This window comes from Oculina patagonica, chromosome 8 (assembly GCF_052425735.1).
Source record: "Oculina patagonica isolate OP01 chromosome 8, crgOcupat, whole genome shotgun sequence".
Classification (NCBI taxonomy): Eukaryota; Metazoa; Cnidaria; class Anthozoa; order Scleractinia; family Oculinidae; genus Oculina; species Oculina patagonica.
Genome location: NC_135765.1, coordinates 28,212,273 through 28,225,514, shown reverse-complemented (window position 1 = coordinate 28,225,514; position 13,242 = coordinate 28,212,273). Strand labels below are relative to the sequence as shown.

Genomic DNA, 13,242 nt, shown 5'->3' with positions numbered 1-13,242 from the left:
CCTTCCTTTTATCATCACGAAAAACAGACACTTAAAAATCTTACCTTTGAGCAGGTTTTCAAAATCTTACCTTTGATTTAAGAAACTTTTAAATGACCCAGCGTCTGTTTCCTGATTCATTCAAGAATTAGCGAATGAACGAACGAGAAACGTCACGTTATCATATTATAGCTCGGGGGGGGGTTTTTTTTTTTTTTTGTTCCCCCCCCCCCCCCCTGGGGGCCCCGGGGACCCCCGGGCTCCGCTGATGGGCCTAGGCTCGGAAAGACTTTACCTTTTACCTACCCAAACAAATTAATGGCTTTATGTTAATTTCTAAGCGTGAGAAAATAAGAAGTGAAAAGCACAGGGTATTAAAATACGAAGATTGTCTGATGGGAGTGAAAAATGTCACTTTTGTATTATTTGTAAGCGATTTTTTATTCACGTTAAACTCTTTGGAATAGTTCTTAGAAAAACATTCTAAACCTTTATTTTGATCGGAAAAAATTGCACGATTAATTAGCATTACGTCCCAGATACTCGTTAGCTTCGTTTGTTTGTTGTGCCATTTCAGACCACAAGATGTAACCCTTGAGAATTTTTTCTTTCAGCTTCAAACAAATTCATGTGGAAATAAATGAATAATTTCCAGATAGACAAGAGAATAACTCTCTGGAGAGTATCACATTATCTGAAATGGGCAATTTACATACGTAGCTAAAATTATGATTACGAACTTATTTTATTTTTACACCTCCTTTATTTTAAACATGCAGCATTTCCCTTGAATACTGCTTTTACTGAACAAACCAGCGTTATATAATCAAGTTTTTCATTTACTTTATTCTTAAACATTTTTTTTTTGCCCTTCCAAGGCGAAAAAAACTGAAATTGAATTATATTTTTCCCTGTTAGCTGGTACGCCATTATTAACTAAATGTGCTGAGCTAGCCAAAGTTTAAAACATATTAAACTGATAATACCTTCTCGACTTGTGGCTTTGTTACGGAACGTTTTTCTGTAACAAGGTAGATTTTGAAACAACACAATCTTCTGTTATCGTAAAGCTAGTGTATAGGTGTTTTTCACCTGCTCGTATAACAAAGCCTTCGAATAAGAAATGAGCTCCAGGGTTTAAGGGCGTGAAAAGTAATATCCTCAGAATTTTCTCTATTTGTATAGCTTATGTAAGTCAAATTGAGTTGTCGAAACGCTATTGGCTACAAATCGTTTATGACAATCGTCCTTTTTGTAATAACTTTGAGTTCTGCCTGTAAGCGAGTGAGTCAAGTTCTCCATTAAAAAGCATGTCCCTTGATGATGTTTTGGTTCACTTAATATAAAAGATCCCGGAAGTCCGCAGGGCACTTCCGGCTCAGCAATAGAGCTAAATCCCCGAAAAAAGCCCCTGCTACAGCTTTATTGCTGGAAACCCTTATGCAGTATTTTAAACGATGCTTAACTCGGGAAAGTTTTTAAATTAACATCATTAAACATGCAAGACCCTAACGGCCTCAATTGAAATTTCAGTTGAAAATCAATTGAACTTTCAATCCATTTCTCATTAAATTTTACAGATTCCAGATTTTATATATTAGCAAATGGTTTTAAATACTTCTTAAAACAGTGGCTGTGATATGTCCATTTGTCCTCGGAGCGATTCCTTGTATATCCTTCTTGACGATTCTTTCGAAACAATGTTTTTGTACGCACCGCAACAGTGGCTTTTCGTTGACGCAAGTACCGTATTTACTCGAATAAGCGCCGCCCCCTAATAAGCACCGCCCTCGAATAAGCGCCGCATTTGTGAGGAAAAAGTTAATAACCGCCGCAGTCCCGATGCGGCGCTTATCTAGAAATTTCGTATAACTATAATTGCACTAAAAAGAACTCTAAAACAGCCTTGGAAAATCCATTTCGTACAAAGCGATGTTTCTCAGTTCAAAGTTATTATGTTATACCGCTCGCCCATTACTTTGTCTATCCAAAACGCTTACAATACGTAGTTCTGTTAACGTTGTGAATTCGAAGGCCGTAATCTTTGTCGGGACAGCAAGCGCAACTTCTCTCTTCCGTAAGAGACGGATACTGACAAACAAAATACCCTTCTTTTAGTTACTGTTAAAGTTTCGTCTTGATAACATTGTTTGTTGCGTCCAATTTTTAAATAAGCGCCGCACTGGAGGCGCGAAAAATTTAATAAGCGCCGCGGCGCTTATTCGAGTAAATACGGTACTCTCGTTGAGTCGTGTTCAGATCGTCAAGATTCTGCTAAGTCTCACTTTCAGGTCAAAAATATATTTTCGCGGCAAAAAAGGATACGAATCATCATGCTGATCTTAATTACGTGGATGTTAACAAATATGATTTAAATAATTCGAAGATTATTTAACAAAAGCCTATAAAAAGTACAGATAATAGTGATAATAGCTTAGTGAGCTCACTAAGAGAATAGTTACCGGTATAGATTGATAAAGAAAAAAACACGCATGTCTGCACTCAGGAAGCCTGTCATTCTCGTCAAGGGCACAGTGACAGACCAGTTAGAGAGTTCATGCATGATTGTGAGGACGAACGTAGGGTGAAAGCGCGCGCGGGGACACGTTACATCAATCTTGGTATCCGTTCTGTAACGAACTCTTCAACGAAAATCCAACCCAGGTTGAATCTCTCTAACCACGTTTCAAACTGCGGTACCACAGCTGGCCCTACGTGCCTGAGCCGACAGTTCTCAATCTTAACCGAAATAAAGCTTATCTTATAAAAGATATTTCCAATTAGGAAAAGTCCAGTGTTCGTGACATGATAAACTTAAAATTCGTTATTTGCGCTTTAAAATCCTGACGATTAGATTACATAAACGGCAGAAAAGGTCAGCTTCGAGCCAAAGTGGCGCATACTGCCGGAGCTTATCCCGGTTTCCTTAGCATTAAGCAGCTAGGAGTATTTCTACTCCCCCCTCCCCCCCCCTCCCGGATGGGATGCTAGTCCATCGCAGGGAACCCCCCAGCATTATTTCGCCGGTACCCATTTATACACCTGGGTGGAGAGAGGCACTATGAGAGTAAAGTGTCTTGCCCAAGAAGGCACAACACTGTGACCCCGGCCAGGGCTCGAACCCGGAACGCTCGCTCCGGAGTCCGGCGCGCTAACCATTAGGCCACCGCGCCTCCCACAATTACAGATTACATAAACGGCAAGTTAAATTGACCTAAAAAAAACCCAACACCTATACTAAAAATCTTCATAACTAAGTTACTATGCATTTTTAAAAACCTATTTTTTCTAAAAATAAATTCCTTACACAGCAAAAATAAAAAACTTACCAGCGAAAAGGTAACAGCCCTTGCATATGTTGTCGTTTTATTTTGTGAGCTCGCGTCAGCTGCCTGTACGCGCGTGTACCTTTTTTGAAAATCGCATTGTGAGCGCGCGCAGTTTTAAATGCCATATTTTATTTAAGGGAGGGGCGGTGGTCTGGGGGGGGTGTTGGGGGGGGGTTGGGGTGTGGGAGTTTTTGTGTTTGGGAGGGGTTTGTGTTGTTTAGCTAACGGGCCATGAATACCTCGCCAGATTCACCCCTCTGATTTTGACAGAGAGTGACAATATGCCATTGGCACAAAGCCCCGCTGGGGTCATGGTGCAATGCCCCTTAAACCCCCTTAATTTGTATTAGCGTTTGTCGAATTTTTCAACAAAGCACCTATGGAAAATTTAAATAAAACGTCGTCGATATTTGCAGACGGGATTTGCAGTAAGCAGAGCTGTCGCAACTGTTACAAGACTGGTTGGTTTTAAATCACGAATCAGCAACGTCAGCATTGTCATTGTCTTGTTTAGATTAGGTACCAGTCTTTTATTTCACATTTCACAAATGTTTCGACTAAATATCGATAAACTTTGACTCATTAGGTATTAAAACATAGCAAACTCTACAGGTTCATTAGTCAAAAATGATGTCACACATGTGTGGATATCACTTTTATCCACACATGTGTGATACCCCCATCATTTTTATCGATTTTCTACCACTCGTAATACCACTGCAGTTTATAAAATAAAAATGGGTACCAGAAAGCTGTTGGGGTAACAACCTGACATAATGCTTGGGAGTACCGTAAAATTCCGGTTATAAGCCCCCTCCCGCTTATGCACAGAAACAGAAGAGAAGCCCCCCCGGTTCCCCGGTTATAGGCCCATCAACCTGGAAACAAAAAAATACATCCGGTTATAAGCCCCACCCGGATATAAGCCCCCCTCTACCGGATGACAGTACTGAACAGGGCTAAATGTTGCTTTTTTGCGTTTTTAACTTAAAAACGTATTTCGATCAACACTCCCGAGGCTCGTTCCAAAAACAGAAACGTTTTTTTTTTCCTTCCGCTAAAACGACAGGTTTTTATAAGCCCTCCCAAATATAAGCCCCTCCGCTTATAAGGCCACCCAAAAAACCCTTACGAAGTTGTATAAGCCTAGGACTTATAACCGGAATTCTACGGTAACTCTACGATGAACTAGAATCTCATCCAGGGGGGAGTAGCAATATTCCTTGTCTCTGCATGCTACAGAAACAAAAGAGAAGCACCGTCCCCCCCCCCCTCCGGCGCCGGATCCCTTCGTTTGGAAAGGACGTTACCTTTATACAACAGTCACAGGTCACAGTCGTTCTCAAATTCTTGTTTTATTAACTGAGTGAAAATGAGACCAGCTCGTTTTAAGAATAAATATTTGTATGCCATGCTCTTAATTAAAACCCTGTGCTTATTGGGCATGCTAAATATGCGATAATTATACTAGATATCATTATAATAATTAACAATAACAAAAATTTGGACAATAAAGAGTCGACAGAAATATGATCATGCAAAACAGGTCTTCCTTTAATGGAATATTTTTTTAATATAGTAAGAGTTTGACTGAGGGAATATTTGTCAAACAAACGAGAAACAATCTTTGTTTACGTTTAGAATCTGTATTTATTGGAAAAATGGAACAGTTTAAGTGGCCAAATTTTATTAATGTACCAACGCTCAATACTGAACGTAAACAATTATTTGGCTTTGTCAGAGAAAGAAATACCAAATTTAAAGGTTCAATAAGAACTCTCTAGTACTGCCTTTTTTTGTTTTCATGGAAATGCAAAATTGTATACTATTGAAATCAGCCTACAATAAGTTAATAGATTTAATAGAATTACCCTGTACTATATACACCCAATTATATTATAACTACTGTATAATAAAATAAACTAGATTGCTGAATCAAGATAAGAAACGGAAACATGTAGTATTTCTTCGACCTATATACACGAAGGTAAAAAAAATCAACAGAAATAACCATGAGATTTCGAACAATATTCAACAAAAGTCTTTGGGACACTTGAAAAACAGAGCTAAAGCCGTTCATGTGATCTGCAAACGAAAAACTATAGTAGTTTTAAATAAGACTGTCCGTTGTTACTGATTGAAAAAATCACCAATTTGCCCAAAGAATTTTGACGAGAACCGTAGAAAGCCATTTGTAGTTCTGTGGTCAATTTGCATAACTTGAACTGGACAATACAACCATTAGCCAAATATTTTGCTTTCAAAGATGTTACTTACAGAATCAAGGACTTTTTTACAGCAAGGAGCCCAAAAGTGTGGCCACTTTTCATTAGCTCACATTCTTTCGTGCAGTTATTGACCAATCAGAAGCAGTTGTCTTCTCCGGGTTTGAATTAAATCTGCACGAAAGGATGTGAATAAATTGAAGTGGCCAAACTTTTGGGCTCCTTGCTGTAATGGCTGTGTTGAAACACTGACATATTGTCGACACAATCTGCCTTTCCCACCCTAACATGGAAGCTATTTTAAATGTAGCGATTTAAAAGTATTCTCACTTTATCAACAGCCAATCAACTGTTCTGAAACTCTGCAGATGAGCTAATGATTAGCTTTTCTCAATTTTGGGAATCATATTGTGGTTGCATGTCGTAAAATTAATAACTATTTCACGTGAAATATGCGAAGTCCTTGTTGTTGTTCTGTAGCAGCGCCACCTTATATTTTTGTAGAAAGCTTTTCTGATAGCTATACAAGTAAATTTGTTATTTTCTTCAAAAGTAAAGCAAAGAAAATAAAAACAGTTTTCCCAAGCAAAAATATACACAAAACTAAGTATTGTACCCTAGCAAAATCTTGAAAATATACATTTTTAACTTAAATTTTATACATATTTGAGGCTCCATCTTTGGCAGTGTAACGCGTAAAAAAGCAAGATAAAAAAGCAAACAAACAGAGAAATCACCCGTGAGTGATGTTCCCTTCAGAAAAACCAATTCCTTTTAACCTAATTTTGCATAAATGCTTACTTTACAACCAAGCATTGCTTCTCAGTCATAACTATTCATGTGCGATTACTGTAAACAAGGACACCTGGAGAACCAATAGCCAATCACAATTGCAAAAAAGATGGTGATATGAACTAATCAGTTTGTGAGTACAAAATACAATAGCATTCCAGTATATCCCGTAAGTTCTAATTCATGTTTTTTTTTTCTGTTGTGTGATTGGTTGTTATTGTTGTCTAAATGTCCTCCTCTACAACAGTCGCACAGTAAGCTACCTTTCATATAGGAACAAACTGCAGTCTTCTTACTAATTGCAACCTCATGCAGCCATTGCAATCTCATGCAGTCATTGCAACCCCCATGCAGCATTTTAAAGCAATCATGAAATTTTGCCACGCTTGAAGATTTTCCTTGATTTGACACAAACCGATACAACGTGCTTTTAGCAGCAAATACGTCCATTTAAAGACGACTCAAACCAAATCATAATATTTGTCTTTCTGATACAGAGAATTGTTCATTTTCAACATAATTCACACTTCAAGCAAAGAAGCGTATGATGCTCGCACCTGTTCACAAACAAACCAAGCATATCTCCCCCAAGTAGATTAATCATGAAATTCTTTCTTTTTTTTCCAAAGACTGATACTTTTATGCCAAATTCAACAACATCAGTGCAAGTGCACTTATCCTTGCCAACACCTTTCAAAAGCGGAAAATTGCTGCGTATTTCTCTCACCAAATCTTGACGCCCTTATCTCTCGTGCTGGGTATTTCCATCCCGACATTTCTTGCCAATTTCAAGTCCTTTTTGTCTTATCCGGTATAACTCCCTTCATCTGCAAAGACTCTTTATAATGTGTATGCAAGTGAGTCTGTAAACTGCCAGACTGCGAGAACGCTTTAGAGCACTGCCAACATTTGTAGGGCTTCTCTCCTGTATGCGTACGCATATGTCGCTTCAGGTCCGTAGAGCGTGCAAAGGCCCTGGAGCACTCCTGACATTTATACGGTTTCTCTCCTGTGTGGTTGCGTAAATGTCTTTGAAGGTCTGTGGAACGCACGAACGCCCGCGAACATTGCGTACACTTGTAAGGACTCTCGCCTGTAGATAATAAGGGGGACAATTTAGTACAGGTGATTTCGTAATCATGTGACTAAGTGATCATGTTATCATAATGAAAAAAGAGTGCCGACCGGTTAGCTCAGTTGGTAGAGCGCCGGACTGTCGTGCGGGAGGTCTCAGGTTCGACTTCCAGAGCGGACCAACACTCAGGGTCTTAAAATAACTGAGGAGAACGTGCTGCCTTTGGTATAATGACATCTGCAAATGGTTAGACGTTCTAGTCTTCTCGGATAAGGACGATAAATCGTAGGCCCTGTCTCCTACATCTTCAGTGTTATGATTGGCAGGGGATGTTAAAGGACCCACACACTAATCGTAAAGATTAGGGCACGATGTTCCCGATGTTGTGGTCTGTTCTTTCACATGTATCTCTGGGTTGGGGGTGGGGTGAGATCATACACATGGACGGATAGCGGCTGCCAAAGACGCCTGATATGCTGATGTCCAGTCCCATCCCATAACTCTAATTGTGAAGCGCATTGGGCTTTGTAAATGCGCTATATAATAACCTATATCATTCATCATTCATTCATCATGTTACCATAATGAAAAACAGAGTGCATAAGAGATGTTGTTACCATGAGGAAAAACAGAGTGAGTAATGCATTTTTTAGTCACTGTTCTTTGCGGGTTGTTTTACCTGTGTGTGATCTCATGTGCCTCCTTAGGTAGCAAGGGTACTGGAACGCTTTACTGCAGTAAGAACATTTCCAGGTACGTCCAGTCTTATCTGGACACACGTACTTCACATGGCGTTCCAGGTAGCTCTCGTATGCAAAGATCTTTCCGCATTTGTAACATGTGTAGCTCTCGTCATCTTAGAATTAAGAAAAGCAAACTTTATCAGTTTAAAACCTGTTTCTACAGTCGCAATAATGAAACAACTGAAATAACTGTTAATGCTTGTTATCGGTATATGATTGATGGTGGTCACTCCATCGCCCGAAGTTCGAAAACTGAGCGTATATTGAATATTGTTCAGCGTACGGCAAACTTGCGCTCGCTTTCAAGAGAACTAAATGAGAATGGATCTGAGAGAAATATGGCGTTCTAAAAGTGAAGGTACACTGAAATTTGAACAACTTTAGAGGTCACCAGTAATGGTGGCTAGCTATATCAGCTATACGTACTTGATGATGTCATCAATCGAATTTGTTTTGTGCGCAAGAACAAAAGAGTGAATTGCGGGTTACATGAAGGCTTCATCCGGGATAGCAAGCGTTGGTTTAGACAGATTTTCGATGGAGTGCCTATAGAGTCTCTTTATTCTCATTGTAAAACTGGAAGAAAATACGAGCAATATACGATACGAGAAGTATGTGTGCTTATCCATGTGTGAGTGTGTGCTCCGATTGTTTTACGGAAGGCGATGCAGGAACAAAGACCAACTGAGAGTCTTTGATCAACTAACAATAAAAAAAAACATGGTAGGTTCAAAGAATTGTACGTGCTTACAAAATCTGCTAGCTGGAAAGCAAAAATTGGCTTATCTGATTAATATCGAAATTCTTCTAACAATATCAATAGAAAGTAAAGGAGACAGGTGACGAGAGTAAAGAAAACAATCAATGTCTTGATGGAACATGAAATTCTCAGAACTAACATTTAAAGAAATGTATGGGGATCAGGTAGGAGAATTGATATATCGAGATTGGGAGAGTTGCGTACCTGACTCCACTCTACTGAGCTTTTTCTCAAGGTACCACCGAAACAGTTTCGTTCGTTTGTCTTCCTTCAAATGGACACTTTCTTGTAGATATTTCGTGATCTCTGTTTCAGACACCCCTGTCTCCTCAATCAGCTCTTTTTCCAAAGCCTTGTTGTTTTCCATGAACTCTCTGATTTCTCTACCGATTATTTCTTCTTTGCCCCTGAAAACAATCACGTCATAGATTTCGTTTTGATAGGAAGAGACTGGGACTCGGAGCCTTATATGACAATAATAATAATACCTTATGCAGAAGCAAATTGGAATATAGCCTTGATTGCCGTATTTTTGTTGAAGAAAAACGTATAATACGCCTAGAAAAAATGACGTTTCAATAAAAAACTTCACAAGAATCGAGTGGATTTAACTTCACTACAATTTCGTTCATTTTACATTAACGGGTAAAAATGACGCGGCAACATGTATCCGAATACAAGTTTATAGTTTTCAATGAATATAAAATAAAAATCAACTTTGTTTTACGAGGGTTGCACATACCAGTCTTTCGACTGACAAACCTGTGGCCCTCGGATTCCCGATCGAATTGGAATTAAGAAGTGTTGGTTTTTGTGGAGGGAGGAAAACCCGGGGGACCCGGAGAAAAACCCTCGGAGCAAGGACGAGAACCAACAACAAACTTAACCCACATATCACGCCGGGTCTCCGGGAATCGAACCCGAGCCACATTGGTGGGAAGCGAGCGCTCTCACCACTGCGCTATCCCTGCTCCCTATGAACTCCCCATGAAAGTTATTTGCAAACCATATAACAAAGTACTTAAATATACTTAAAAAAACTTACTGCAACATCTTTTCCAGTTCTTCTTCGAGTTTGTGAAGTCTTGTTGAACTTTTTTCATGCACGACATTAATCGAGCGTTTCGCCGCTTGCTTTTTTCTTTCCTTTAGATCATCGCACTTTTCCTCTGCGCTTTCTTTCTCCTCAACTTTGACTTGTTCTCTCCTTGAACTTCCAAAATTGTCACTAACACTCCGCTTAAACTTTGATTCGTGGACTTTACGAGGCTCTTTGAAAGTGTTATTTTTGTTAAGCTCGGTTTCATGCAATTCACTCTTATTGGTATTCCTGTGCTCTACCTTGACGTTCTGTACACAAAACTCGTAGTCCGCTCGCCGCAGGCACAGTTCGGCAAGCGTGTGCAGTCCGCGTGTGTCAAGCGCGGGAAAAACAGCCGGTTGGTTCCCGCCATTACTGACGCGGGGCGCGTGAGAGTTTGCGCTGGTTTCCAGGTTACACTGAATCGCCACATCGCCTGAAAAGAAATAACGTTTTAAAACAGAAAATCTTCAAAAGTTTATAATAAAAAAACATAAGCCTTGAGCTCTTACATGTTTTCCTTTCCATGATCAATCTGCTAACATCAGAGATGTCAATAAAGGCTCAAACAAATAAATACGATATGTTTCAGTACGACAGGAATTTGCAATTGGGAAACGTTTCTGCCTCGAAAAGTAACTCGAAATGTGGAAACACTGAAATGTTCTTAAAACGTCTAAAGTTAAACGTTTCAGAAGTTCGCAATGATGTACAAACTAATCCCAACAGGTACTTCTTGCAAGATATGAGCTGTAAACTTCAGTGGTTCCTGAATCTGGTGTTCCGGAAAAACGACCTGTAAACTAAGACCCTTGCCAATTTAAAACTGAAACCGGGTTCAAGTACACAACTACAAACTAGCTTGTTTACAACAAAGATTTTGACAAGAAAAGGTTGAGTATGTTTCGTAGAGAAGCGTTCTTGTTTGACTCTCAGGGAACTGAACTTTTTAAATAGAAAACCGCTAACAAGTGCTTGGTTGTTTGTTAAAGTTAGCAGTATGACACCATACGCTAGTGTTATCTTACCTCAAGTTTTGCTTTTAGAGTGTCTTCACGTGTGATGACGTGATGAGAAGAAATTTTACTTCGAAAAACACAATTTTACTTTGCGCTATGAGAAATTTTCCATCTTCTTCCAATAAATCAGAAGTTACAAACATTTCAAAGTCCTGATAAGAACTTTGAAGTGCCGTTTGGTTCAAAATTCTACGCGCGACTGTCAAAGAAATTAAGCCAAGATAAGGCAATAAGAAACACTCTTGTTAGCGGTAATTCACTCAGCAAAAATACCCGACGATTATATTTATCAAAAGGCGAAAAGTATTAACGAAATCCACTTTAATTATTATCGGTGCTAAAGGTCAATTTTGCCGTGTGCGGTCACACTTGACCGGCTGTTCATATCCATGGTAACTTACACCAGAACAACTTGCTTCACGTTAATCCTCTTGATAGTGTAATCCCGATTACGTTATTCGATAACAGAAAATTTTCTAACTGCTGTGCACTGTTAAAATCAAAACCTTCTGGTTTTAGAAAATATATACTTTGAAGTCCATATTAAAATTATAGTTCACTTCTTAGGAATCAAAGTTGGGGTCTAGACTATGTTCGTTAACACTCCCTTACAATGCGGTTTCTTGTCAAGCAGAAGCTCCAATTATTTTGAATTCTTTTCAGTGAAGTGTTAGACTGTGGACTTCACTACAGCCTCACAATTCAATTAGAGAATTCGTATTTGGGAAATTAAAGCTAAAGCTGGGATTAAACATGTTTTTCGGAGCGTGAAGTTCGTTTCTAATCGCCATATTGAAGTCCAGGACTCAACGGGTGACCATGTCAACAAACTTTATCAACACATACCGGTGGGGTTTAATCCTGGGCTCCTCTCTGTCGCTCCTTCCTCGATAACGTCTGAGAACTCTTCATTATCTGCTAGACAATTAAAAAGCATTTTACACTGTCTTGTTGGAAGAAAAAAGGCGAAGAGAAAGCTTAGTAAATGAGCTTGAAAAACTAGCCTGAAGTTGAATTATTGATGTTTGCTTGTGATTTCACTACTTTTGCATACTCGCTTACTGAAGTAATCAGCGGTCGGTAAATCTCATAGAAAGATTTGCGTTTCAAATTCAAAATCTAGAATGAATTAACTTGACACATTAAACGACTATTGTATTGTATTGTATTGTATTTTAACTAGGCAATAATAAAAATGTCGAGAAATAAATGTTCGATTTAACTTTTTGACAGACTTCCTAATTCCCTAACCTCGCGGGTCGCGCTGACCCAGCGAACCGCGGACATACACCAAAACAGAAATTAGAGAAAAAAAATTCAAATAAAAACTTAAATAAAATCTACAAACTTGCATTTAAATATGCGATAGCACAGATTTAGGTTAAATAAAAGTTAAGTTTAAGTTTCCTTAAGCTTTGACTGCGCGCTGACCTTTGGCCATTATAAGTTTCGCAGGGTCCGGTGTATAAGAATCAACCACAGGTACCTACCCTCATATCGTTCCTCCTCTAGTTTCCTCTTATTGCGAGAGGTATTTTTCACAAGGAAAGATTTTGGCATATCACTGCGGCGTAATCGAGTTCTCTTCCACGCCAAGCCCTCTGCTCATCTAGCTACAAGGCAACTAAAGGAGGAATCCCTCCTTCCTTGCCTCAGATGACGTTATCAGCAGACAAGCTTCTCCTCCATTAGCGTCCCTCTTACAAGCCCACACACTACTCCATCACCCGAACGCGTTACTAATACTGCAGTCTGAGCATGCGCAAGCGCGGTCCCCGCGTTTCAAAATAAACCAGAAAACCGTGCGCTATTTGCAGAGGGAAAATCTACGGCGAAGCGAGCGGAAATTCAAATTTGAACCACTGCGTTGCTGTCTTGGAAGATTTCTCCAAACCCTGGGCGAGTTTTGACAGTGAGAAGATGTTGTTGATGTTATCCCGCTAGCTGTTTGGAGAATTTTCCGTCCGTCCAACCGGGCAGATTGAATAAGTCAACAATTACGTCACAGTAAGGCATACGGTTAGGTAATAAAATTGAATGTCTTATGGTTAGCGTCATGCACCCAGATTAGCTTACTTTCCGACTTCAATATCGCGTGAATCCCTCAAAATTTCCCCTTTTTAGCCAGCAACGTTTATTTTAAGGAGTTGGGGTTAATTTGGTCGTCGAAGACGCGAGTTTCGGCGCGCGCGCAGAGCTCTGTGCCCCCTTGTATTATACTTGTCTTTCGCCGGTTCTT

General features: G+C 39.5%; 1 protein-coding gene across 1 annotated transcript; it reads right to left on the bottom strand.

Moving 5' to 3' along the window:
* Window positions 1-4,644: 4,644 nt before the first annotated feature.
* LOC144662007 (uncharacterized) lies at window positions 4,645-13,145 on the bottom strand. Its single transcript, XM_078522739.1, has 6 exons — window positions 12,494-13,145; window positions 11,850-11,918; window positions 9,949-10,420; window positions 9,108-9,310; window positions 8,080-8,256; window positions 4,645-7,418 (listed from the first exon to the last, which is right to left on the bottom strand). The coding sequence occupies exons 1-6, from the start codon at window positions 12,561-12,563 to the stop codon at window positions 7,114-7,116; spliced, it is 1,296 nt and encodes a 431-aa protein (XP_078378865.1). The 5' UTR covers window positions 12,564-13,145; the 3' UTR covers window positions 4,645-7,113.
* Between the last annotated feature and the right edge of the window lie 97 nt (window positions 13,146-13,242).